Here is a 23,109-nt window from a genome sequence, read left to right as displayed (position 1 = left end):
AGTTCGAGACCAGCCTGGTCTACAAGAGCTAGTTCCAGGACAGGCTCCAAAACCACAGAGAAACCCTGTCTCGAAAAACCAAAAAAAAAAAAAAAAAAAAAAAAAAAAGAATGTGTGTGTGGGGGTGGGGTGGGGGGCGGGATGGCACGCACTTAAGTGTGCATGCATGCCACAAATGAGCAGGAGCTGGAAGAAGCCAGAAGAGGTTGTCAGAACCCCTTCAGCTACACTTAAAAGTTGTGAGCCTCCTGCTGTGGATACTCAGAATTAAACTGGAGTCCTCTAGAAAACCAGCAAGTGCTTTTGACCACTGGGTCATCTCTCCAGCCTCTACCTTTATTTTAATATATATTTTAACTGAACAAATAAACATAAGAGTTAGACATCACTATGGCTTGGATACTACCAAGGGACTAGGAGTTAGATCCCTGGTAGGCAGCAGACAGGGGAAAAGGTTCTAGGTAGATCAATGTACCGTTACATTTAAACCTTTAAAATAGCTGAATTCCTGCTTCTTCTCCCTCTCCAAGACAGAGACTTGGGAGGTTTTTATTGTTTTGTCCCCCACCCCCCAAGCCCAGAAGGAATTGTTCAATGGGACTGTCAAACCTCCTGGGTCCTGCTGAGAGAAACAATCAGTTACTCTTTGTCTGAATTATTTAATATTCTGGAATAACCCAAGCAATCCAATTTGGAGAAAGGCAAGGAATTCACTCACTCCATCCCAGTAAAAAGCTTTAGCTTTGCTAGACAAACTTAGACACCATTTTTGGGTTCCCTCCCCATTGGGGAACCTGTCTCTTGTGTGCTTCAAGGGGTGTGTATGTGTGTGTGTTATTTAATTTTTTTAAAGATTTATTGTATTTTGTAAGTATGAGTATCTTTTCTACTTATACGTATGTGAACTATGTGTGTGTCTGGGGCCGTTGGAGGTCAGAATAGAGCACTGGATCCCTTGGAACCACAGTTACAGATAGCTCTGAACCAACACATGAGTGTTAGGAACTGAACCCTGGTCCTCTGCAAGAACAAGTGCTCTTTAAAAAAAAAAAAAGCTACAGAGAAACCCTTTCTTGAGAAACAAACAAACAAAAAAAAGCCAGGCGATGGTGGCGCACGCCTTTAATCCCAGCACTCGGGAGGCAGAGGCAGGCGGATCTCTGTGAGTTTAAGACCAGCCTGGTCTACAGAGCTAGTTCCAGGACAGGCATCAAAGCCACAGAGAAACCCTGTCTCGAAAAAGCAAAAAAAAAAAAAAAAAAAAAAAAAGTTGTTGGAATAATACTAATACAATAGGATGGGGACTGATGACTGGTATCATATTGGACTAGAAGAGAAAGGAAATGCATATTATTATTATTTGTTTTTTGGGGATAGGGTTTCTCTGTAGCTTTGGAGCCTGTCCTGGAACTAGCTCTTGTGGACCAGGCTGTCCTTGAATTCATAGAGATTCGCCTGTCTCTGTCTCCCAAGAGCTGGGATTAAAGGTATGCGCCATCACCACCCAGCAGGAAATGCATATTAAATAATAATATGGTATTGTTGCCAGGTGGCAACTCACTAGGCAAAGGCAGGCGGATCTCTGTGAGTTCGAGGTCAGCCAAGTTCACAAGAGCTAGTTCTAGGACAGGCACCAAAGCTACACAGAGGAAACCCTGTCTCAAAACACCAAACAAACAAACAAACAAAAAAAAAACCATGGTATTATTAACGTTCTTTTTTTTAATCACTGTATTGAGATTGTGCAAGAGACTATCTTTGCCCTCAGGAAATAAAATATATAGAGGTAAAGGAGTGTGACATCTAAATTTAAAAGGATATACACATATACAAAATGTATATATATATATTTGTTCACAGAACATGAAAATATAGCAAAACAATGTAATTCCGACAGAAAGGGGAGACCTCTCTACTATTCTTACACTTTGTGTGTACACTTGACACTTAACACACACAACAGTGAGAGCTTTTCGGTGTGTGCTGTCTTAAGTGGTCTGTCCTCAAATTCCAGAAATTCTAGTCCATTCTTTTATGGTACATTTAATCTATCTTGTTTAACTACAATGTCTACCATTTATTTTGCAAATAAATGTTCTGTTCTTAGTACTTTAACTCTGTAACCTCTATGAAGACACAAGGTTGATTGTCTCCTTCTGTGGCAAAGAACAGCAATTAAGGCAAAGAATGTCAAGCCCACTGCTCTTTCCGTAGACTTAAAATAGCATGGAGTGGAAACTCTATAGTTATGTTCTTCAATCTCTGAAGACTCAGCTAACAAATATTGGACATCTTGTACGCACTGGGGTACAAAGCAGGGCAGAAAATATTTTAAAATCCGTGCCTACGGCTAAGTGCTTGCCTAGCATGCACAAAATCCTGGGTTTCATTCCTAGCAATGTATAAACCGGGTGTGATGGTGCACGCCTTTAATCTCATTACTCAGGAGATAAGGCTGAAAGAAAAGTTCAAGATCGTTCTTAATTATATATATATATATATATATATATATATATATATATATAGACATTGTGTGCTCCCTCCCCCTACAACGGGTGGCTGGGGTGGAGGGAATCCAAAATCCAAGCCCAAAGCAGCTTATATCGGGGCACTCAATTAGCCAGCCATCATATTTCATTTGGTCCTTTGCAACCTGGGAAGTGAGGACCACCCGGTTTGGCAGAGAAGGATACTGGGGATTACGTGAGGCTTGAGATCACTAGGATCATTAGTGGGCGTGAGGATCAGCATTCTAACCCAGGCCTGAGCTGTGAATCAATCAAATCGAAGCCATTCATCCAATCACCATAAAGTGCCGGCGTGGAGCTTCTATGCAGGTCAGACGCCGAGCGGGGTTTGCGGAGTGCAGACGACTCGCGAGGGCCCTCTGTGCAAGTCGCGGGATTTTGGCGCGCTCTTTTTGTTGGTTGGGTGTTCTCGCCGGTGATTGGTTCCGGGCTGTCGCTGCTGCTGGGTCGACCTCGGTTGTACAGAGGCGGCGCAGCCTTCGCCTGGCCTCCTGGGGGATGGGCCACCAGGAATCTCCACTGACCAGAGCTGCGGCGGGAGGTGCAGCTTACATAAAGAGGTTACGTAAAGCGCTCAGCTGGCGCGAACTCGAGGACGGACACGGGAATCTGGAAGCCGAGGCCTCCCCCGGGAGCGTTGCTGTCACTCCAGGAGCAGCGCCGCGACCGGCATCACGTCCCGCCCGGTTCACCGCCTCGCGCCCTACTCGGCTCGGCAGACAACTCCGGCTCGGAACGGACCATCCTCCGGTGCGGGCTCCAGGGGGGAACCGGTCCGCCCGGAAGTGGAGGAGCGCCGGCCAGGTAAGAGTGAAGGGAAGGTCGAAGAGGGAGACCCCCAGCATCCCACAGCACTCGGGGACGGCCGTCGGGGTCTCGGCTGGTTCTCGGAAGCCCAACTTTTTGCCAGTCTCCACCCGCTGTCCCCAGAGGCTTGGGTAGACCCACTGGGCTCGGTTGGGTTTAATTCAAAAAGCACTGTTTACACCGGGAGAGCTCCTGGTAGGACGCGGGGAGGGGCTGTTGGGAGGGCGCTGAGCACCGGGAAAGTTTAAGCAGGCCGAGCCGCCTCGGAAGACGGTTGTCCTAGATGGTGAAGGCCCTTACTGGTTTTTTTTCCCCCTACTCTTTGACGGATAAATCAATGGAGAAAGGGGACGGTTTGTGTTTCGGCTTCCGGTCCTCCCTCTGTACTTCCCGGTGGTTCCGTCTTTCCCGCTTTCCTTTCCCCTCCCCCGATCAATCCGAGGCGGTGGCTCCTTCTTAAAGGGGCCGTGACCGGCGGCGGCGGAGGTGGGACGCTGGACACTTTCAGGTCCTTGTCTGCCCTTCTCCGCCTGGTGGTTTTAACTGATTCTTTCGCCCTCAGATCACAATCCAAGGTACCGCTCCTCCGCATCTCGGGGCTAGACGGAGGGATGAGGCAGGGGGGGCCCGGGCGGCGCCGTTGCTGCTCCCCCCGCCTCCCGCAGCCATGGAAACGGGGAAGGAGAACGGAGCCCGCAGAGGGACAAAAAGCCCGGAGCGGAAAAGGCGAAGCCCAGTGCAGCGGGTGCTTTGCGCGAAGCTGAGGCCGGCGGCCCAGGCCATGGATCCCGCTATGGTCGAGGCCCCGGGCGAGGCCTTCCTGGCCCGGCGGCGGCCAGAGGGAGGCGGCGGTGGTGGTCCTGCGCGACCGCGCTACAGCCTCTTAGCGGAGATCGGGCGCGGCAGCTACGGTGTGGTTTATGAGGCTGTGGCTGGGCGTAGTGGGGCCAGGGTGGCAGTCAAGAAGATCCGCTGCGACGCCCCCGAGAACGTGGAATTGGCGCTAGCAGAATTCTGGGCCCTGACCAGTCTCAAGCGCCGGCACCAGAATATCGTGCAGTTTGAGGAGTGCGTCCTGCAGCGCAACGGGTTAGCCCAGCGCATGAGTCACGGCAACAAGAACTCACAGCTGTACCTGCGCCTGGTGGAGACTTCACTCAAAGGTAGAATACAGTAGGGAGTCCTGCCCTCTCCTGGACCCCCTTGTTCTGAGAACCATTCAGCCCCAGTAACTGTCTCTGGCACACCCAGGCCCTTGCCCTGACTTTAGGACCTTTTCTGCTCCGAATGCTGCAAAATCAGGCTGTTTACTGTCATTCCTTAGCAAGCTCACTAAGTGTTCCATGATCGCTCTAGTACTCAGGTGTGAGCTGTAAGTCTAGCATTTTAAAGAGGAATGACGAGTAGGATTCAAAAGTTGTTGGCAGAACTGCAGAGCCCCCAGATGTCTTTCAAAACATCGAGGAAAAAAATCTTAGCGGACCCACCCACCCACCCATGCTCTCCTGGGTTTTAGTTTCCTGATACCATCCAGCTCCATTCCCAAATTCTTGCTTCCAAGTGTGGTTTCCTCTGAGAACCCCAACCCTTCACCTCAGGGCAGACAATCATTCAGTTGATTCTCTCTTAGTCCCGGAGGTGTGCAGGTAAATAACTTACACAGTAATAACCCCCACAGGTGGGCCAAGAACTTCGGATAACAAAACAGGTTACGTCTTTTCCTGCTATTTTACTATCTCGATAGTTTTCATAACCTCTGGGGATGACAGAGAAGTGGTTCCTGTGGCGAATCCCAACTCTAACCTAAGCTCTAAACAGTTTAGCTACTTTCTGTAAGAGTAAGTTCTGTCTCCATTCTAGAAATAGACTAAAGCTTAGAGGGGAACAAACACAACTTGATGAACCTCAGCTTGGAAGGGGTGGGGCTCCTGACTTCAGGTTTTTGTGTCCCTTGAAGCAGAAATGTTTTGAACCCAGACTGATTTGTCCTCAAAGTACTGAAATGCTGCCTTTCCTACCTAAGATTGACCTTAAAAGAACGGGCAGGACTAGATAGGGGGTTTCCTAACATCTTTATGGAGTGTCTGTCGGATTGCTGTAAGACCCCGGGAGAAGCCCTTGTAGAGTTTTGAAGTTACTTGACAGCTGATTGGCTGGTGAGATCTAATTCTCTGGGGGCCCTTTCCCCTCCTGTTTGTCCATTCTGAAAAGGGCATCATTTTCCAGCAGGATGGATGCTTTTTCTGTTTTAAAGACTTAGAGAGGTTTCCTCTTTGCCTGCATTCTCATCCCTTATTTTCTTAGTCTTTTTTTATACACCAATTTCTTGATGTGTGCAAATGAATGAAACACACTTTGTGAGTGGTTCATATTTCAACAGCTTGGAGTTTGGGGCTTACATGCAGTCCTGGGTTGTTCTGAACTGATACATGACACTGGACATGAAAACCCATGAGAGTCCCTTTAAGATGGGTATCTCTGTCATGAGGTTGTTCTGCATGCTGGGGACGTCTGTAATATTCCCTAAGGAATTCACTGCTATATTAGCTTTGTATGACTTTGAATTCCTTCCATCTTCATCCTCTTAGAGATTTGGGTTCTTATTGAAGTTTCCAAACCCTGGCTATGGACCACATTTCCTGTGTGGTCAGAATAGTAGGTTGAAGGCAATACTAGGTTTTTCAACTTCATTTGGGAGCTAAAACTAGAGAAATTAATTTTTTTCCCCTTTGGACCACATACTTAATATTGTTCGTTTTAGTTTGGAGTCTTAATATGCATTGCCTCTGTTTATGAAAATGACAATCAAATTTAATGTCATATGCCAGCTTAGCAAATAAAATAGTACCTAGCCAGCTTTTGCTTGCTAACTCTAAAAGTATCTGTCCTATGGCCCTGGGTCTTTAGCATGCTACCCAGTGATATCAGAGCTGAAAGGAATTCCAGAGATAACCAGGGATAACTTTCCTTAAACAGAAAAGTTCTTTACAACCTTTCATTGCCCTGTTTCTTGTAATTCAGAATTATTTTGAGATAGGCCAAATGATTGCCTACATTGACATTTTTGTTTGTTTGTTTGTTTTTTGAGAAAGGGTTTCTCTAGCTTTGGAGCTTGTCCTGGAACTCACTCTGTAGACCAGGCTGATCTTGACTCACAGAGATCCACCTGTCCCAGCCTCCCGTGTACTGGGATTAAAGGTGTGTACCACCACCACCCGCCAATTGGCATCTTTCAAACATACTTTTTTTTTTTTTAAACTGCATACCTCTGGTAGTATTGGAAGGAGAAAAAAAAAAAAGACAAAACACATTATGGATATTTGAAAAGTTTGAAGGCATAAATAGTAATCAGGGTCATTCTTGAGTGTGAGGGGTTAGCTCATTCACCAGGGCTTTGTAGAGAAGATGAAGAGAAAAAGAGAAAAAAGAGTTAGCAGGAAAGGTGATCTTGAAAGTGAGTGGCCAGGCCTTAAATGCAGAGTACTAGAGCAACAGAATAGTTATTTCTCCCTCTTCCCTTAGCTCTAGTGAATACACAGAAAACAATTTTATAGTTTACAGAAATAACAAGATATACAAATAAGTACCCATAATAAATTAAAAAAAAACAATTAGAAAAACTATGTTCTTGGTCATATTCCACTCTGTTAGCTTCTGTGTATCAAATTCATCTCTTCTGAGCATGGACCGAATGAGTGTTATCCAGAGTATAGTACAGTCAGAATCTCAAATCCCTCCTTTAGCCTTTTGTGGGGGCACACATTATGGGGGTAGAGTTTCAGGTAGCTCAGGCTGAGCTCAGATTTACTCTGTAGCCATGACTTTGAACTAAGGACGCTCTGCCTTGAGGACTAGGGCTAAGGGTATGTGCCATCATAGTTGGTTTATGTGCTGTTGAGGATTATGCCTAGGGCTCTGTGCATACTGGGTAAACTCTCCCAACAGCGGTCAGTACCTAGCCCTTAGCCTGTTTCACAAGAAAGAAAAAGGAGCTCTGAAAGGAGCTCTAAAATGAAATAATGGCAAATACCAACCAGCTTTACTTTAGAAATGTATTACCAGCCCTGTAAATTTGATTGATGGGTTAGTAACTGTGTCTTCTACTTTGAAGTCCTTCAATGAAAAGAGAAACTAAGGCATTAACAGTTGCTTTTACCACCTGGTTTTCCTTTTCCATCCCTAGAAACCGTCCCGATACCTACCTAAAACAAAGCTTAAGGTTATTACCACTTAGAAGATAGCAAGCAAGCCTCACTATTTTGCACTCAGGAATTTGTTGCCCTAGTCGAAATTCTTCTGACAAACAGGTAAAGATTGACTCCATGTATACTAAATACATAAATTCTGCATTAATTTTCATAGATATTTAGATGAGCTGGGAGGCCAGCTTGTTATAAGCTCTGATGTTTATTCCAAATGCTTTTGGTAGCGCAAGGTAGGTTTGACCTGGGCCTCTGGGCAGCAGTCCTTGCTGCTTACCAATGCTGTAAGCCAGGCTGCTGTTTAAGAGGCTTTTGCAGGCTTTCCTTTATAAGACCTGTACACCTAAGTGATTATGCTGCAAGGTCACAGTGGTGGCTTCCTAATAAACAGGTTCTTGGTGAGAATTTCATTAGTGACCTAGTGAAGCAGGAACTGAAGTAGCTGGCATGAGACCTAGTGTAGGGGACCTGAGTCTGGAAATGAATTAACTGCAAAATTCCTGGCCATGGAAACCAACCTAAGGGGTTCTGAGCAGGGTTGTCATCTTTTGCCCAGGCTTCAGCAAAGCAACTCAGAATTCTCTACTTCTGTGGCTTGACCTTGGAATTTATTTATTTATTTATTTATTTATTTCGAGACAAGGTTTCTCTGTAGCTTTGGTGCCTGTCCTGAAACTAGCTCTTGTAGTTCTGCCTGCCTCTACCTCCCAGGTGCTGGGATTAAAGGCATGAGCCACCACCACCAGGCTTGACCTTGGAATATAGAGACCCTCCAGGGTTCCTGTACAGACTTGAGTTGTCTTTTAACTGTTGGGAAGTAAGCTTGAGAATGTAGCTTCAAGTTCAGATAGTGTTGTTGTTTTGGTTGTAAAATGTGTGTAATTATACTTTACTAATAGGATTTAATACTAATGTATTAATACATCCTAATTGCTGCTGTTTGTGTTGAATTATGTCTTATCGGTGCTTACTGCACTACTTTCTCTTGGTGCCTTCCACATATCTCAGCAGCCAAAGACACTGCACCTGCTTTCTGACCTGTTCTTGGATGCCTTGGGGCAATTGCACAGACTTTTCTCTTGCTTCTGAGTGTTTTCCTTCTATGTAGGGACCAGCCCCAGGAGATAAAAGCCACCCTGTCTTAATTGAGAACATTGGTTAATTGGAGTTGCATTGGGTAAGACTTTTTATAGGGTAAACTCTCAGGGAGAGCTTACCTTCCCTTGTAGAGTATCAGTTCACCTTGAATTTTCCTTTCAGCCCTATCCTTAGGGCTAGGGATTCTCTTGAGTGACTCAAATTCTCCATCCTTATTTAGTTGGCATCCTGACGAGGAGCTCTCACAAAGCACATTTAAGTCCATCAAAATCCTGCACCATAAAAAGGAATCTGTATTTCCTATAGTTGGATAATCCAACACTAGGGACTTGATGAAGCTTAAGTTGCTTGGTGTATGCAAGAGCCTGCATATAAGGAGCTTGTGTAGCGAGAAAAATGGGTATTCGAGTGTGAAATTGCTGCTAGCACCATGAAACAGTAGAGCTTTGAGTGAGGACTTCTGAATCTTCCCCCAGTTAGCTGTAAGACTACAGACAAATAGTTAATCTCTTGAGCCTCAGTTTTCTCACCTGAAAGTAGGGTGTAATTATCAGGATTAAGGGTGTAGTTATCAGGATTACAGTTTAGAGCAGAAACAGTTGGAGCCAATGCTTTGAATTCTTCGATTATCACAGGAGATTAGTTACTAAATTCTGATGAAAACCTTTGAATCTTTCTCCCTGTCCCTTTCCAGCTTCCTTCCTTGACTGTCCTCATTCAGTTTCGGAGCCTCCCGATGACTTAGCCTCTCAGCCTTCATCCATTGTCCAAGATAGGCCCTAGCACAACTTCACCTCTGGTCCAGCTAGCGAGTAAAAATGTGGTGTGTTCTAAATTTCCCATTTTGCCTTTCTTTTTTTCCAGGACCTTGTGCTTGGTGCTCTACCACTGAGCTAAATCCCCAACTAAATTTTCTATTTTGAGTAACATGTAACAATCTATTGCCTGTGTAGTACTGGGAAATAATTTCCAAGGTTAGTGTGGCTGCTCATCTGTAATTCAAGTACTGCGGATAACCTGGATGGATACATATCAGGACTGTCTCAAAAACAAACAAATATCGGGGCTGGAGAGACAGTGCAGAGGCTAACAGGATTTCTTCCGGAGGACCTTAGTTTGGTTCCCAACGTCCATGTTAGGTGGCCTGTAACTCCAACACCGGGGAACATAATGCCCTCTCTGGCTTCTGCAGTTGCATGCCACCCTTCCCCCACCCCCTTACCCCCATTTTTTTTTTTTTTTTGAGGGACCTGAGTTTGGATGCTAATGAGGATGTTAGTGATGGTCAGTAGATAATTCTCCAAAAGTATTTTATAATCTGCAAAATTTGTTCCACACCTGTGACTTAGTTCATTGGAACTGTCAGGTAATGTTAAATAATCAAATTTGATGGGTAAGAATTCTGAAGCTCAGAGTTGAGGGATTTTCCTAAGGTTCTGGTTGTCTAGCATTTGTGCTAATGAGCTAACAATTCATTAGACTAGAGGGTCTAATGTTGGGGTCTGCAGTCACTCAGACTCTATTCCTGGTCTCTGCTTACCTTGTTCTCTTTATTCCGACTTGCTTCTCCATAGACATTCACTCAATACCAGACATGTTTGAGTCTTGGTCATGAGTTAGCAGAGGCCCAGGTAGGTAGTCTGCTTGAAGGAAGGACTGAAATCCTAAAACGTCTCTTCTTCTGTCTTCTGGTGAACAGCTGGGACTTGTGCATGAAAAGATACTGCAGGAAAGCATGCTTCCCCTGAAGGAAGCCCAGACCCTTGCCTGCGCAGAAAAGTAATCTTGTTGTTTTTCCATGTGTCTTGGTCAGTGATGTTGCATGGGTTCTGAGGATGCTGCTTCTGCCTGGCTTTTCTCTCAAAGGGCTCCTCTTGGATCTGCATCTTCAGGCTCCGTCTGCCCCACCCATAGACTAGCTTAGGGCACTTTTTACCTAACGTTTTTTCTCTCCCTGGATTCTTTTGTTGTTTTTGCCTCCCCCCCCCCCCCCAGACCAGGTTTCTCTCTGTAGCTCTGGCTGTCCTGGAACTCACTTTGTAGACCAGGCTGGCTTTGAACTCTCAGAGCTCCACCTGCCTCTGCCTACTGAGTGCTGGGACTAAAGGCATGCGCCACCACTGCCTGGCTCCTTTTCCTAGATTCTTATAACCTAGAACTGTATTCATTCCTTTGGCCAACTTGTTTTCTTTTATTCCTCTTAGTTACCATAGTTACCAGCTTTGTGTATTAAATAATAATTTCTCTATCCACGTCTCTTATTAGATGTTTTGTTTCTATCTGATGTGGTCTTTGCAGGAGGAATTTGATGGCTTTCTTCCCTGGCTGTACTGTCAGGGAACATTTCTTGTTGTCCTTTTTCTGTCTGTTTCTTTTACCATCTAAATGGGTTTGAGCTTCAGATTGTGGCTTTATTTTTCTTTTTTTTTTTTTCTTTTTAGGTAGACTCAGCCTGCTTGCAAGTGACCAAAACGAGGATTAAAGAGCAGGGGGTCAGGGTGAGGGAACAGTTCAACACAGATTGTAAAATGAGGCCATATGCCCTGAACTGGTTCTTTCAGTATTACTTTGATTGTGACTAATATAAACAAATTATACAATTACAAGGGAAGTGAGGTCTGTCAGATTGTGGCTAAAACCAATAGCTTTTGTCATGCATTCTGTCTCTGGCTTTGGTAGACTTTGCCTTAGTCACTTAAGCAGAGACTGATCTGGCTTATTGAGTCACTGTGTAGCAAATGGGTAGGAAAATGAGCCTCCTTCCAGAGGCTGGGGAAGTGTTAGCCTTGTCTTTTGGGACATAGCATACTCTGAGCCAAGGGACCTGTTTTAAGATCTTGACTCACTTAACAAATGACCAGCCTATAGTCTGTCTGTCTTCCTTCTTCCTTTTTGTTTTGTTTTTTGAGACAAGGTCTCAACTGTGTAGCCCTTGGCTGTCCTGGAACTTGCTATGTAGACAAGGCTGGTTTTGTACTCCTAGAGAGCCACCTGCCTCTGCCTCCCAAGTGTTATCATTAAAGGTGTGTGGTCTGCACACATAGAATGGTCTTCCTTTTGTCAAAATAAGACATCTGCTTTTTTGGACTTAGCTGTAGGGCATTTATCATGTAATAACTTTCACAAAAGGACTCTGTTTCATCAGTTGCTTTATAAACAATGTTGGGATTAACAAGAAAGTGCCAGTCACCAGCTTTCCTGGTTTTGAACCCCACACCTAATACCGCCTGTGCATCTGCTTCAGATCTCACTGTTTCATCAGGTTATGTTTTCCTGCCCAGATCTCCCATTTATTAGACCTTCCTGGTCCACTTGTCCCTGTGTCCATGTCTTTTTCATCTCTTCCTGGAGTTCTTGCATGTGTGCTGATCTTTGATAGAAGTTGACCTTATTACCAACATTCCACTTATGATAATTGCTGTCAGGAACCTGTGCAACCAAGCCTCAGAGAGCCAGAGGCTTGATACAGACCTAGCTTGGACTAGGCATATGGTGAACTAGCAGAAGATGTGCATGGGTTGGAGTGTACATCTGAAATAAAATTGTAATGTCATTGTGTTTGTGTTAATACAAATGCTTAAACACATCAGGAAAGAAGAGAGCAAAGAACATGTGCTGGGTATGGATTAGCCATCTGAAAAGCTGGCCCAGTACTAAATGGTAATAGCAGAAACAGCCCACACTTCACAAAGCTTTTCTGTATGCTTCTTATTCTTATCATTTCAGCATCCCTACAAAGAATAGATAGGCTTGCTGGATGGTGGTAGCACATGCCTTTAATCCCAAGAGTTAGAGGCAGGATCTCTGTGAGTTCGAGGCCAACCTGGTCTACAAGAACTAGTTCCAGGACATTTAGGACTGTTTCACAAAGAAACCTTGTCTCGAAAAAACCAAAAAATAAATAAATTAAAAAAAAATAGGCTTGTACACCAGTTTGAAAAATATAAATAAACAAAATGACCTCAAAACCAACTAGATGACAGTAAACTTAAGTTCTTAAATTCAAACCCTAGGTGCTTGACACCAGGCCCTAATGCCTCTGCCATACCTTGTTCTGTTTGGGTAGAAGTGGACTGTATATAGAATTTGCTTGGTGCCAGTTGGATCGGTCCTCTCGGCACAGATACTTATCATCGTCTTCTTTCTTTACTCTAGTGCTGTGAATGTCCACTCAAGCTCTTTCCTGTCCTTTGGTTTAGGAGAAAGGATCCTGGGCTATGCTGAGGAGCCCTGCTATCTTTGGTTTGTCATGGAGTACTGTGAAGGTGGAGACCTCAATCAGTATGTCCTGTCCCGGAGACCAGACCCAGCCACCAACAAAAGCTTCATGCTACAGCTTACAAGCGCCATTGCCTTCCTGCACAAAAACCACATCGTGCACAGGGACTTAAAGCCAGACAACATCCTCATCACAGAACGGTCTGGCACCCCCATCCTCAAGGTAGCAGACTTTGGACTGAGCAAGGTCTGTGCAGGGCTGGCACCTCGAGGCAAAGAGGGCAATCAAGATAACAAAAATGTGAATGTGAATAAGTACTGGCTGTCCTCAGCTTGTGGCTCAGACTTCTACATGGCTCCTGAAGTCTGGGAGGGACACTATACAGCCAAGGCGGACATCTTTGCCCTGGGCATTATCATCTGGGCAATGATAGAAAGAATTACTTTTATTGACTCTGAAACCAAGAAGGAGCTCCTGGGGACCTACATTAAACAAGGGACTGAGATCGTCCCTGTTGGTGAGGCGCTGCTAGAAAACCCAAAGATGGAGTTGCATATCCCCCAGAAACGTAGGACTTCCATGTCTGAGGGTGTGAAGCAGCTCTTGAAAGACATGTTAGCTGCTAACCCACAGGACCGACCTGATGCTTTTGAACTTGAAACCCGAATGGACCAGGTCACATGTGCTGCTTAACTCCAGGGCTGAACGTCTGGGGTGTTTTAACTAGGTGAGTGCTTTCTTGTTACTGTGCATACACACTCCCTGGGCTGGTTGTGTGTCCTGTACTTGTTATTGTGCATACACACTCCCTGGGCTGGTTGTGTGTCCTGTACTGGGTTGGACCCTGGAGCTGTAGAGAAGATGCAAGGCCAGGAAGAAATAAGTCTTGTTGCTGCAGGTTGGCCCCCAAATCTTGGTGAGTGGAGATAATTCAGATTATTTGAGTGCAGAATGAGAAGTGAAATCTTTAAGAGGAAATTATATGAGGTGGAATTTCCCGAGATTTTTAGAAACACCTTTTCTTTTTAGCAAATAATAAATTCTTCATGCAAAATGATGCTGAAAGGAATACAGTTTTCAGAGAAGGAACTTTGTCCCACCTGTGTTTTTGCTGTTCATCTATCAGTTCTGTCCACATGGGACCTGATGCTGGAGGGCTTGGAGAGAATAGGCCAATTGGGTTTAGTGTGGAATATAGATAATAGAGATGAAAGGACAGGGACCAGCTAGGATAAAGAACAGAGTATCCAGAGATGTTTGATTTTTCTACCCAGAACAGTTAGACTAGACCAGAGGCTGAGGTGTGGACAAGAGAGGGTGTTAGAAATTGACCACCATTTATATGAGACATTACACATACTGTAAGTCATTCTTCCCATTTCCCATTAAATTAAGGGTAGGTATATCTTACCTAGTTTATCTGTCCCCTTGCCCTGGATTACCAAGATGACAAGTAGAAATAAGAAGTTTGCTGATGTCTTGAGATCCAGTAGTGAGGGGAGTGCTGGTTTCATCATCACAGGGATAGGCCAGTGGGCACAGGCTTCCTTGTTCCTCCATACCTCTGCAGGCGATGACTTGTACTGAGCCGAGCAGCTTGCACCTGTCTTGTTCTCAGTGGCGCTGGCTGGCTAGTTATGCTTTCATTGTATTTCTTATCATAGCTTTCTGTTTCCATCTCAGCCTTTGCATTTCAGAAAGACCTCTTAGAATTCAGATTTTCCTTGTATAAGAGAAAGGTTGTATTGGGAAAAGGACCTGAATGTAGGTTAGGATTATGTATTGTCTCAATTGAGATCTGGGCCCTTACTTGGATTAGCACGAGATTTGTACTGATTTACAGAGCAAAGTTCTATAGCTAAAGAGAGGAGACTTCATCTAAAAGAAATAAGTGACCTTGAGAGGAAGGGGGGAAAGGTTAGGGACTTGTTTTTGGGTGTGTGTCCCAAGCTCTTTGGTGACTAGTCATTGCGATGTCGTCATGCCAATTTGACTGGCCTGTTTTGCCCTGTCCTAGCAGAACACTTTGAGTTGTGGGCCTGACCCAGCTGTGTGCCTGGTGCCTCAGGTTTCAGTCATGTTGTTGAGCCATATCTGCTTAGCTAGACACTCAGAGGCTAGAGCTAGAAAGGGCCTTCCACCTAGTTCCCCCTCCCGTTGCCAGACTAATGCCAGTGTTGTATTGAGAAACATTTTGCTAGCTAGATACTGTTTCAGGCATAAATGATACAATAATGGGCAAAACCAAAACTACACTTTCAAAGTTCACATTTCATTGTGAAAACAGGCTGTCAACACAGGTCTTCTGTTAGGAAAGGCTAACTGCTGTGTATAGGTAGGGTGTTTTAGACAGACAAGATCAGGGCCACTCCCCCCGCATTTCTTCTCCCCAACAGTGCCCTCTGAGCACATGAGAATAGTTGAGAGAGAGCATCTTGAAGACTTTGGGGGAGGGACTGTCTCAATGATAATTAGTGTTATACTGATTTGAAAATCGGATAGTGAGCTAGGAGAGGAGGATGTATGTACAAAACCAAAACGGAGTCAAGTAAGCATTTTGTAAGTCAGAAGAGGGTGATTGGCCCTGGAAGCTGTGGCACCTGACCTAGGTGCTAGGACCCAAACTCAGTTCCTTGGGAAGAGCAGCAGGTCACTTAACTACTGAGCGCTCTCTCCAGTCCTAAGAAACATTTTTAAAGTTCTTTTCAGGTGAATGATTGGATTAATAACAATATACCAGTTAGATATTGTCTTAATTATGTTTTATGAAAGATAACTCTTTTAAAAAACTAAAACCATGTGACTAGCATGGTTTTTGCAAATCTGTTTAATTCTTGCCTTGATCATCTCATTGGCTTCTTCATTATAACATGGTATAGACAACTCATCATGTAACTTCTGGAATACTCCATGAAAGTAGAAAACAAATGCTGTCCTATTGTCCTCATGAAAAATACAGCTTCATAAATTCCCAGACTAGACGGCGGGCTGAGAAGCAGCAATGCAGATGGCTCTTGCTGAGGAATTTTGCTGTGAAGAGGAACTGAGAAGTGTGTGGTAGTTAGAACCCTACAGAGAAAGGAATTTGTCCCAAATGAAGGGACAGAACTTGAATACCCTGGTTTCTAGGTAACTTTCTGTTAGACTTGTTTTGGCTGGAGAATTTAAGTATACTTACTTAACCCTAGTACCAACATGAAAAGATGTTATTTAGCTGACACTCAGGTAGGTGCTAAATGAGGAGTTAATTGTTGCTGTTTCTATAACAGTAAACAGTTGGAGAGACTGCCCTTTGGTCTGGAAAGGTAGAATTCCTATGGAGAGAGAATTGGCTGCAAATATTGTGGGGATTTAGTCTTTTTTTCTATGGTTTATTGGCTATATGATCATCAGGTAGAGTATTTTGCCACTCTGGGCCTTGGTTTTATTACCCACAAAATGAAATTAACCATGCCTATTCTAGGTGGTGCCCCAAACAAATTGTTTCAGTCAAACACTAGGTTTTAGGTGTGTGCTCAGCTGAGGTGGAGGCTCACTGGTGCTTAGTAGCTTTCTTCTGTAAGAACATTGGGTGGTTTGCCTTTACAACAAAGCCAACTTGTCTTGTCGATTGTTCTAGAAAGGCACAATCTGTATTTAACGAGTGCTCAATAAGGCCTGTCTTTCTCCCTTGTCACTTTTAGAAGAGTATTTTTAGTGAATCCTATCAGTCGCAAGCCTTATTCCAAGCAGGAAGCCAGCCAAATTGATGCTCCTGGTGCCATCAGCCCCACTGCACCAGGGAAGGCTGTGACATGAGCACCGCTGTATTAATGACAAAGCCCATGGTCCAGTACGCAAATGTTTTATTAGGGCCTTTTGAAGCCACACTCTGGGTGATGGATATTTGGAATGGACAGCTAAAGCCTGCTGAAGGAAATCAGATACTGATGTGACCCAAGGTGCCTGTGAATGGGTGGGGTCATAGAAAATAGTCTTCACTCCTTCTGAGGTCTTGGTAGTTGCTTAACATGGAAGAACTAGTCCTGCCTGGTTTTTGTCTTTTGAAGGTCATAGAGCTAATAAGGTGTATAGATTTTAACTCAAGTCTTAAGATATCTTCATAGTTGAATTCAGTGAATAATTTAGCATGAACCAGCCTAACTTTGGCTGTCTAGCTCTAAGCATTCTGAAGTGCAGGCAAGGGCAAGAGAACTTAGTAGTTTTCCCTTGGAAGGTAGTTTCTTCTGTGAGAGTTAGTGTCCTGATCCAAGTCAGGCCTCAAGGAAAGGTGTGGTTGCTAAAGGGCCAAGGCCTTTGGTTTCTGTCCCATAAGCTGATTTAGCAGCAGTCTCTGGAGCATTGAATTACACACACACACACACACACACACACACACACACACACACCACACAGCCTGTGGGGTAGGGGTAGGAGGAGGGACTTACACTCTGTGGCAAAAGTACATTATTGCCTCCATAAGAAGTATGAGGTATTTATTTAAGCAGAAAGTGGATTCATTGATTAACATTTTTTTTTTTTTTCTCTTGGGGGTAGGGTTCAGGCAGACTTGGAACTTGTCTTTTCTGTCTTAACCTCTTTTAAGTCACTGTCTATATAGCAACGGTAAGGGCTGTACCTTGACTGGGTCTCACTAGCACTTCACAGAGCTGTGCCAGGAGAAAACTTGGGGGGCAGTTGTCAATTTTAGTTCTTTTTTTTGTTCCAGAAAATAGAACTTGGCTTTGACTGTGATGACTTGTGATTGCTTAGGTACCAATGGCACACATGTCTCTTGGGGCCTCATCTTTCTAGGTGTTTTGGAGTTTTCCTTCCAGATGGGGAAGGCTGGAATCAGGTCCAGGTGGCTTCCTGGGGCATCCTGTTGCCCCCTCTTGGTGGCTCCTGCTCTCAAACTGGAGGAAGTTGAGCTGCCAGCCCTGTAAAGGGTTGTAGACCCACCCGGGTGTCCTTTGTTCCTGCCCTGGGGCTGTTGGTAGCAAGGCCCAGATGCTGCTCACATGGCTCTCTCTGGCATCCTTGATTCAACCCAGCAGAGATGGTATCCCTTGGACAAATCTGAAAGACTCTGATAATCATCCAACTGCCAGCAAAGCTGCCCCGAAGGTTTAGCTTTCTTCCAACTCCCATCTTTTGGGACCCCAGGGACATGAAGACCCTCCAACTGAATGAAGTAATAACTTCATGTTATCAATGAAGCCTGCTTTGGGGAGGGGGGCTGTGAGTTAGGACCAATGGCCCTTCCTCTTCATCTATATCCCTGAATTAACTTATTCAGGGAGTAAGTTTTCGTTGTTAGGAACTTAACTGTTTTACATCATCTGTCTAGTTAGGTGCTAGTCCTCATGCTGTACATGAGAGAGCAGCAATTCATTAAGAGTCAGAATCTGAAACAATGTGTGTGGTGGAGGTTCCATCCTTCCATTCTTCAGTCTCTTGAAAACCACGTTTGTGTGGGTTCATGCTGATGCACTGAACTGAGAGCCCTACTCTTGGCTCTGCACCCCACAGCAGGATGACCAGCCCAGCCATTGCGTTAGGTGATGTCTGCCTGTGTACAGATTTCTTCAGGTTACTTTGACACTGCTCTAGACATCGACAGGGGAGGGGCTAGAGACATCCATATAACCAAGAAGAGTTCTCATTTAAGTAGTGCAGTAGCCCCTTGAGAAAAGAGAGTCCTGGCTGAAGCCTGTTCCCAAGATTGAGCCAGAGATTTCAGGTAGCTGAGGACCCAAAGCAGAACGGCAGTGTTAATAATTCTCAGCGATGGACAAATCTCCCAACTCTATCAAATCCCCACTGAATCTTCAGGTGCCATTGTTTTTGTCTGCTCTGATGGGTGGGGCTGCTTGCAGCCCTGTGTTGAAAAATTCTGGGGCCAAGTCAGGTTTGGTAGGGGAGCCATCTTAGTACCTGGCAGGCAGTTGCCCATTGGTGACACTGGTCATTTGGAATTCAGCGTAGTCTCCCGAGAGCTTGCAGTTTAGTTGTAGATGATGGCTCTGGAGAGCAGGGAAGCCTTTGTGAGAAATCTTAGGGCTGGTTCTTGAGGGAATGTCTTATCAGAGTTGGATTCGAAGCGATCGCTTGGGTATGTCTGGAGGAGGCTTTGCTCACTCAGGACACGCTGCCGTGGAAGGAAGGAAGGTGCAGTTCCCGAGCGGTGATGCTTGGGTTCAGGCCCGGAGAGAGGACCCAAGTTTTGTCTTGACAAAGTGGGCAAAGCAGATAAGTTGCCAGCCCCTCTTTATTTTACCTAATACCTCATGATATTCCAAATCAGACGAAATAGAAATCTTTCAGCATTTCTAGGGCTCAGAGGCATGGCAGGTCTTAAAAATGCCAACCAAGTTTAAAATAAATCAATACTGCCGTGAATTTCCCAACTTAACGGAATTTCGCTTTCAGTAAGAGGTGCCAGGGGAAAGCTGTACTCAGCCTGCAACATAAACAGGTCAGAGAGAATGCTGTATTTTGTTTCTTTGTTAAAGAAAATGATGTCTAGGGACTTGGGAAGAATGTGTTAGAACCACCCAGGTACCCCATAAGGCATAGTAAGGAAGATAGAAATGCTTGTTTTCCAGCTACAAAACTAATCTTGATTTGAAGCTGGGTGAAGGAGTCTTGTGAATGATGGCTGGCTGGATTTTTTTAGTTTGTTTTCTGAGCTCAGAGGCATGGTACTATAACAGTGATGGGAGAAACAGATTGCCTATATCATGTTGGGTTTTAGTATTTATCATATTGTCCAGTAAGTAAAGCTACCAAAATGATGTGAATCTACTGGTGGATTGTGCATCTCTGGCCATTCTCTGGGGAAAGGGACACCCTTAGCAACCAGATAGAGCTGGCGCCCCTTTGCTTTTCCATTATCTACTTTTTGGACATGCCTAAGACATGCCCTTCTAGAAAGCTGAAGTCTAGGACAAGCCTCAGGCGTTAGGGGTGTGCTGCTGTGAGATCCTGGCAGACTGCACAGACACTGCCAGCAGGACCCAGCCCCTTGTACCAGACATAAAGAAAACTGGAAGTTGCAAGTAAGGGCTCACTCGTTTGTTGTTAGTAACCAGATTGCCTGTTTGGATCTGGTAAATGTTTGGAAGGAATTCTCGGCTTGCATGGGGCAGCAGAAATGGGTGTGAAAACTACCACACCCCAGACAAACAGGGTGACATTTTACCTTTCTACTTGTTCTGGGGTTTAAGCCAAGTACCTAAAGTGAAGTACAGCTGTCACCACTGACACAGTCCAGATGTCCTCCTCCCTCCCTAGAACATCTCAGGGCCAAGGTTCATTCTAGTGTGGTATAAAAAGCCTTTGGAGACACAGCACACAGCTCCTTCCCACTGTTACAGAAAACCAGAACTCCACTTGCCCACCTACTTGTAGAGATGAGATGGGGTTGGTGCTGTGGGAAGACTAAACAGGAGTCTTCTGCAACCCCATTCCTTGACTTTGGGTTAATGGAGCTATGGTGGAAGGTGATTCCAATTTACAGTTCTGGCCACTGCTAAGACTCCGTAAGCAAGGAATTTCCTACTAATCAGATTATAATTCTGATCAGATAGAGAGAGAGCTTCAAGCCGTCATCACAGTCCTCTCAGCTGTCTTTAGGACACTTAAGTACAATTATCAAAAATGTAGGGGTACCTCCTCTCTAGCTGGTGAAGAAGAGGCGTCTTTCTTTCAGTATCTTTTCACACCTTGGTTTGAATGATACACGATACAAAGGAGAGGCAGGACTTGCAGTAGAACCCAGGAACCACTAGGTCCTTTCCCTTTGCGCTCATGAGCAAATGCATACTCGTGGTCTTGCATTTTATTGCTTGCTTTTGCAGAGGAGCAGGCCTGGGACAAGTGTACTTCTTTATCATCACCTTGCTGAGCTTGCCTACTCAGTATTCCTTTGTGTCCTTGGTATTGCTGTCCATTCCAGACAGGAAGTGATTGAGCCCTGGCAAGGGCTAGAGCTCCAGCCCAGGCCCTCCTCCATTGAACTCCCCAGGAGAGGCCAGATAGTCAACCCCAGGGGGATCCTGAGTCCACTCAAGGCCAGTAAGTAGCTCAGAGGAAAGAGTGCTGTCTTTTGTTGAGTTAAGTGACAGCAACATTTGGGACTCACTCACCTAGCTGTACTTGGAGAAGGGTGTCCTGAGCAGAATGCAAAGTGAGCCTTGTACAAGCCGGGAATCTAAAGAGCTATCCTTGAGCCACCAGGGGCTTTGTCAGCCTAAAGAAGAGGAACTTGGTCTTGCAAATAAGGTTGGGCTTGAGAGTGGGTGGAACAGTGCCTGTAGCATTTTAGGAGGGTGGGTCCGACCTGGGAAAGTGCTCCAGCAGCACACCTGGCAAGATAACCTCTGTAGAGGGCGGGAAGCTACACAGTTCACTAACCACGTCTTAGCCTGGAAGCTTGCTTGCACAGTAGTGACATTTAGGAACATGCTAGGGAATCTTCGTTTAGACCGCACTCCACTTGCTGTATCAGTGGCTTTGGGCAGCTCCTCTCTCTGGGCTGGTTCCCTGTGGGAAATGCAGCCTGGTGCGCACAGTAGTCTCCATCGCAGTTCAGCAGCAAAACCTCACAGTGGCAGTGCCTCATTTTACCCCTGCCGTGGTATTTGTTTTTGCAAAACCTTCACAGACTGCCCTTGAACTTCATTTTCTTTTTCCCTAATAATGTGTGGAGACTTTTTCCCCAAGAAAGCCATAGACTTCTTAGAAAGAGCCCCAAGAGTTTCTCTCGGCGTGCCCGGCTTTGAGCTTTAACTGGAAGACCATATGGTCTTTCTTTTAGACCATACCATTTGGCCTTGGGTCTTTCTTTTTATAACCACGAATTACGTTGTCACCACATGGAAGAGTGACCTCGCCTTTAGTGACAAGGACTTAGGTGACTTCCTAGTGGGAAAGTGTCCTTTGGGGAAATCCCAGGATCCTACACTTTCCCCTGGATCCCTTTTTCTGCCAATCATAGCCACTACAGTTGAACCTGGTTCTGCAGGGCCCAACTGTGAGGCAGTTGTCAGTTTTTATTTCAGCCCTACACTTAAAAAGCTTGAGGAAGGGTATTATATCTACCTATCTAACTGCTGATTTTATTAGTGGTTTCTAGGAACAAAAAATTGTCTCTCCTTTAGTCTTATTACATTTAGGACCAGCTTACTAGCTAAAGTGCTGCAAGAAAACACCAGCCCCAGCCCCAGCCCCAAGACCTACTGAGTCAGGCAATGCCAGATCAGAGGTCTCAATGAGTCCAAGTTCTCAAGCACATTCAGGATGACTCAGCGGGTAGCTCTGCCTACTGTTAGGTCACCATGGAGCCTTTTAAATCTAGACTCGTCCATTATGGCAGTGATTCCTTCTTTTTGTACATTTGGTGAACTTTTTTAATACTATTAATTTTGGCAGCATACTTTAAGGAATCAGATGGCCTAAAATAGTATTGTCAGTAGTACAGTCAGTGTGACCACTGCCTTATTATGACGCAGTCTTCATGTGTAAGAGCTCCCTGATTGTGTAGTTACCATAGACTCACTTAGTGCCCCTGCGGAGCCTTCTGACACAGTAGAGGAAAAGCTGATGTGTTTCCAACAGCATGCTATCCTGGCTTTAAATTCTGTTCATGTCCTTTCTCTGACTCCTGCCCTGACGTCTATTGGGCCTGGCAGTGGTGCTTCAAAACTGTGTTTCTTAGGGAGCAAGGTAGCTGTGGAACCAGCTTCAGGTGATAGGAGAGGAGATAGAGCCTGTGTCTCAGTGGTGTCATACCATTAAGAAGGGTCTCAGGTTCTGCTTGAAGACTTCAGAAAAAAGCAAAGGCTCTGGCATATTGAGCTGAGACTGGCCTCAGCCTTTCTCACTGACCTGCTTCCTCAGCATCTCGGCCACACAGGCTGTACTGTTTACCTGTGCCTACTCCAGAACCGTGGGCAGTTCCTCTTGATACGGTGCCTCTGGTTAGTTTTTGTCTGCATAAGTCAGGCTCCTGGTGGATTTGTTTCAAGGTCTGAATAGTGAGATAGCCTTCCAGAAAACTGCTTCTGACTTACACTGAGAGTTTGAGGCCCTTGGGGATTCTTGAACTCATGCTAAATTCCTGAGATTAGAAGGACCTTGGATTAAAAATCCCCTCCCTGTTGTCAAGTTCTTCATTGAGCACTTGGGAAAGCAATGACACTGGAAGCCAGGCCCCTTTTCTCTTTCTCCTCCTGTCACCCTGTAGAGATGGTGATCCTCCGCTGCTGCTGAA

The 23,109-nt window shown here is 45.1% G+C and overlaps 1 protein-coding gene across 2 annotated transcripts in view; it reads left to right on the top strand.

The window, feature by feature from the left end:
* Positions 1 to 2,854: 2,854 nt before the first annotated feature.
* The window catches only part of Stk35 (serine/threonine kinase 35), a 31,116-nt gene continuing 10,861 nt past the window's right edge, over positions 2,855 to 23,109 (top strand). The window contains exons 1-3 of one of the 2 annotated variants that reach the window (XM_041670456.1): positions 2,855 to 3,332; positions 3,898 to 4,498; positions 12,835 to 13,581. In XM_041670456.1, coding sequence (XP_041526390.1) covers positions 3,027 to 3,332; positions 3,898 to 4,498; positions 12,835 to 13,547 — 1,620 coding nt within the window. In that variant the 5' untranslated portion in view covers positions 2,855 to 3,026 and the 3' untranslated portion in view covers positions 13,548 to 13,581. The remainder of the gene's footprint in view (positions 3,333 to 3,897; positions 4,499 to 12,834; positions 13,582 to 23,109) is intronic. The other variant, XM_041670457.1, reaches the window with a different exon arrangement.

The sequence above is a fragment of the Microtus oregoni genome, unplaced genomic scaffold (genome assembly GCF_018167655.1).
Source record: "Microtus oregoni isolate MIOR12 unplaced genomic scaffold, Mior012 000020F_ref0000438, whole genome shotgun sequence".
Lineage (NCBI taxonomy): Eukaryota > Metazoa > Chordata > Mammalia > Rodentia > Cricetidae > Microtus > Microtus oregoni.
This window is presented reverse-complemented; position numbering and strand designations above follow the sequence as displayed.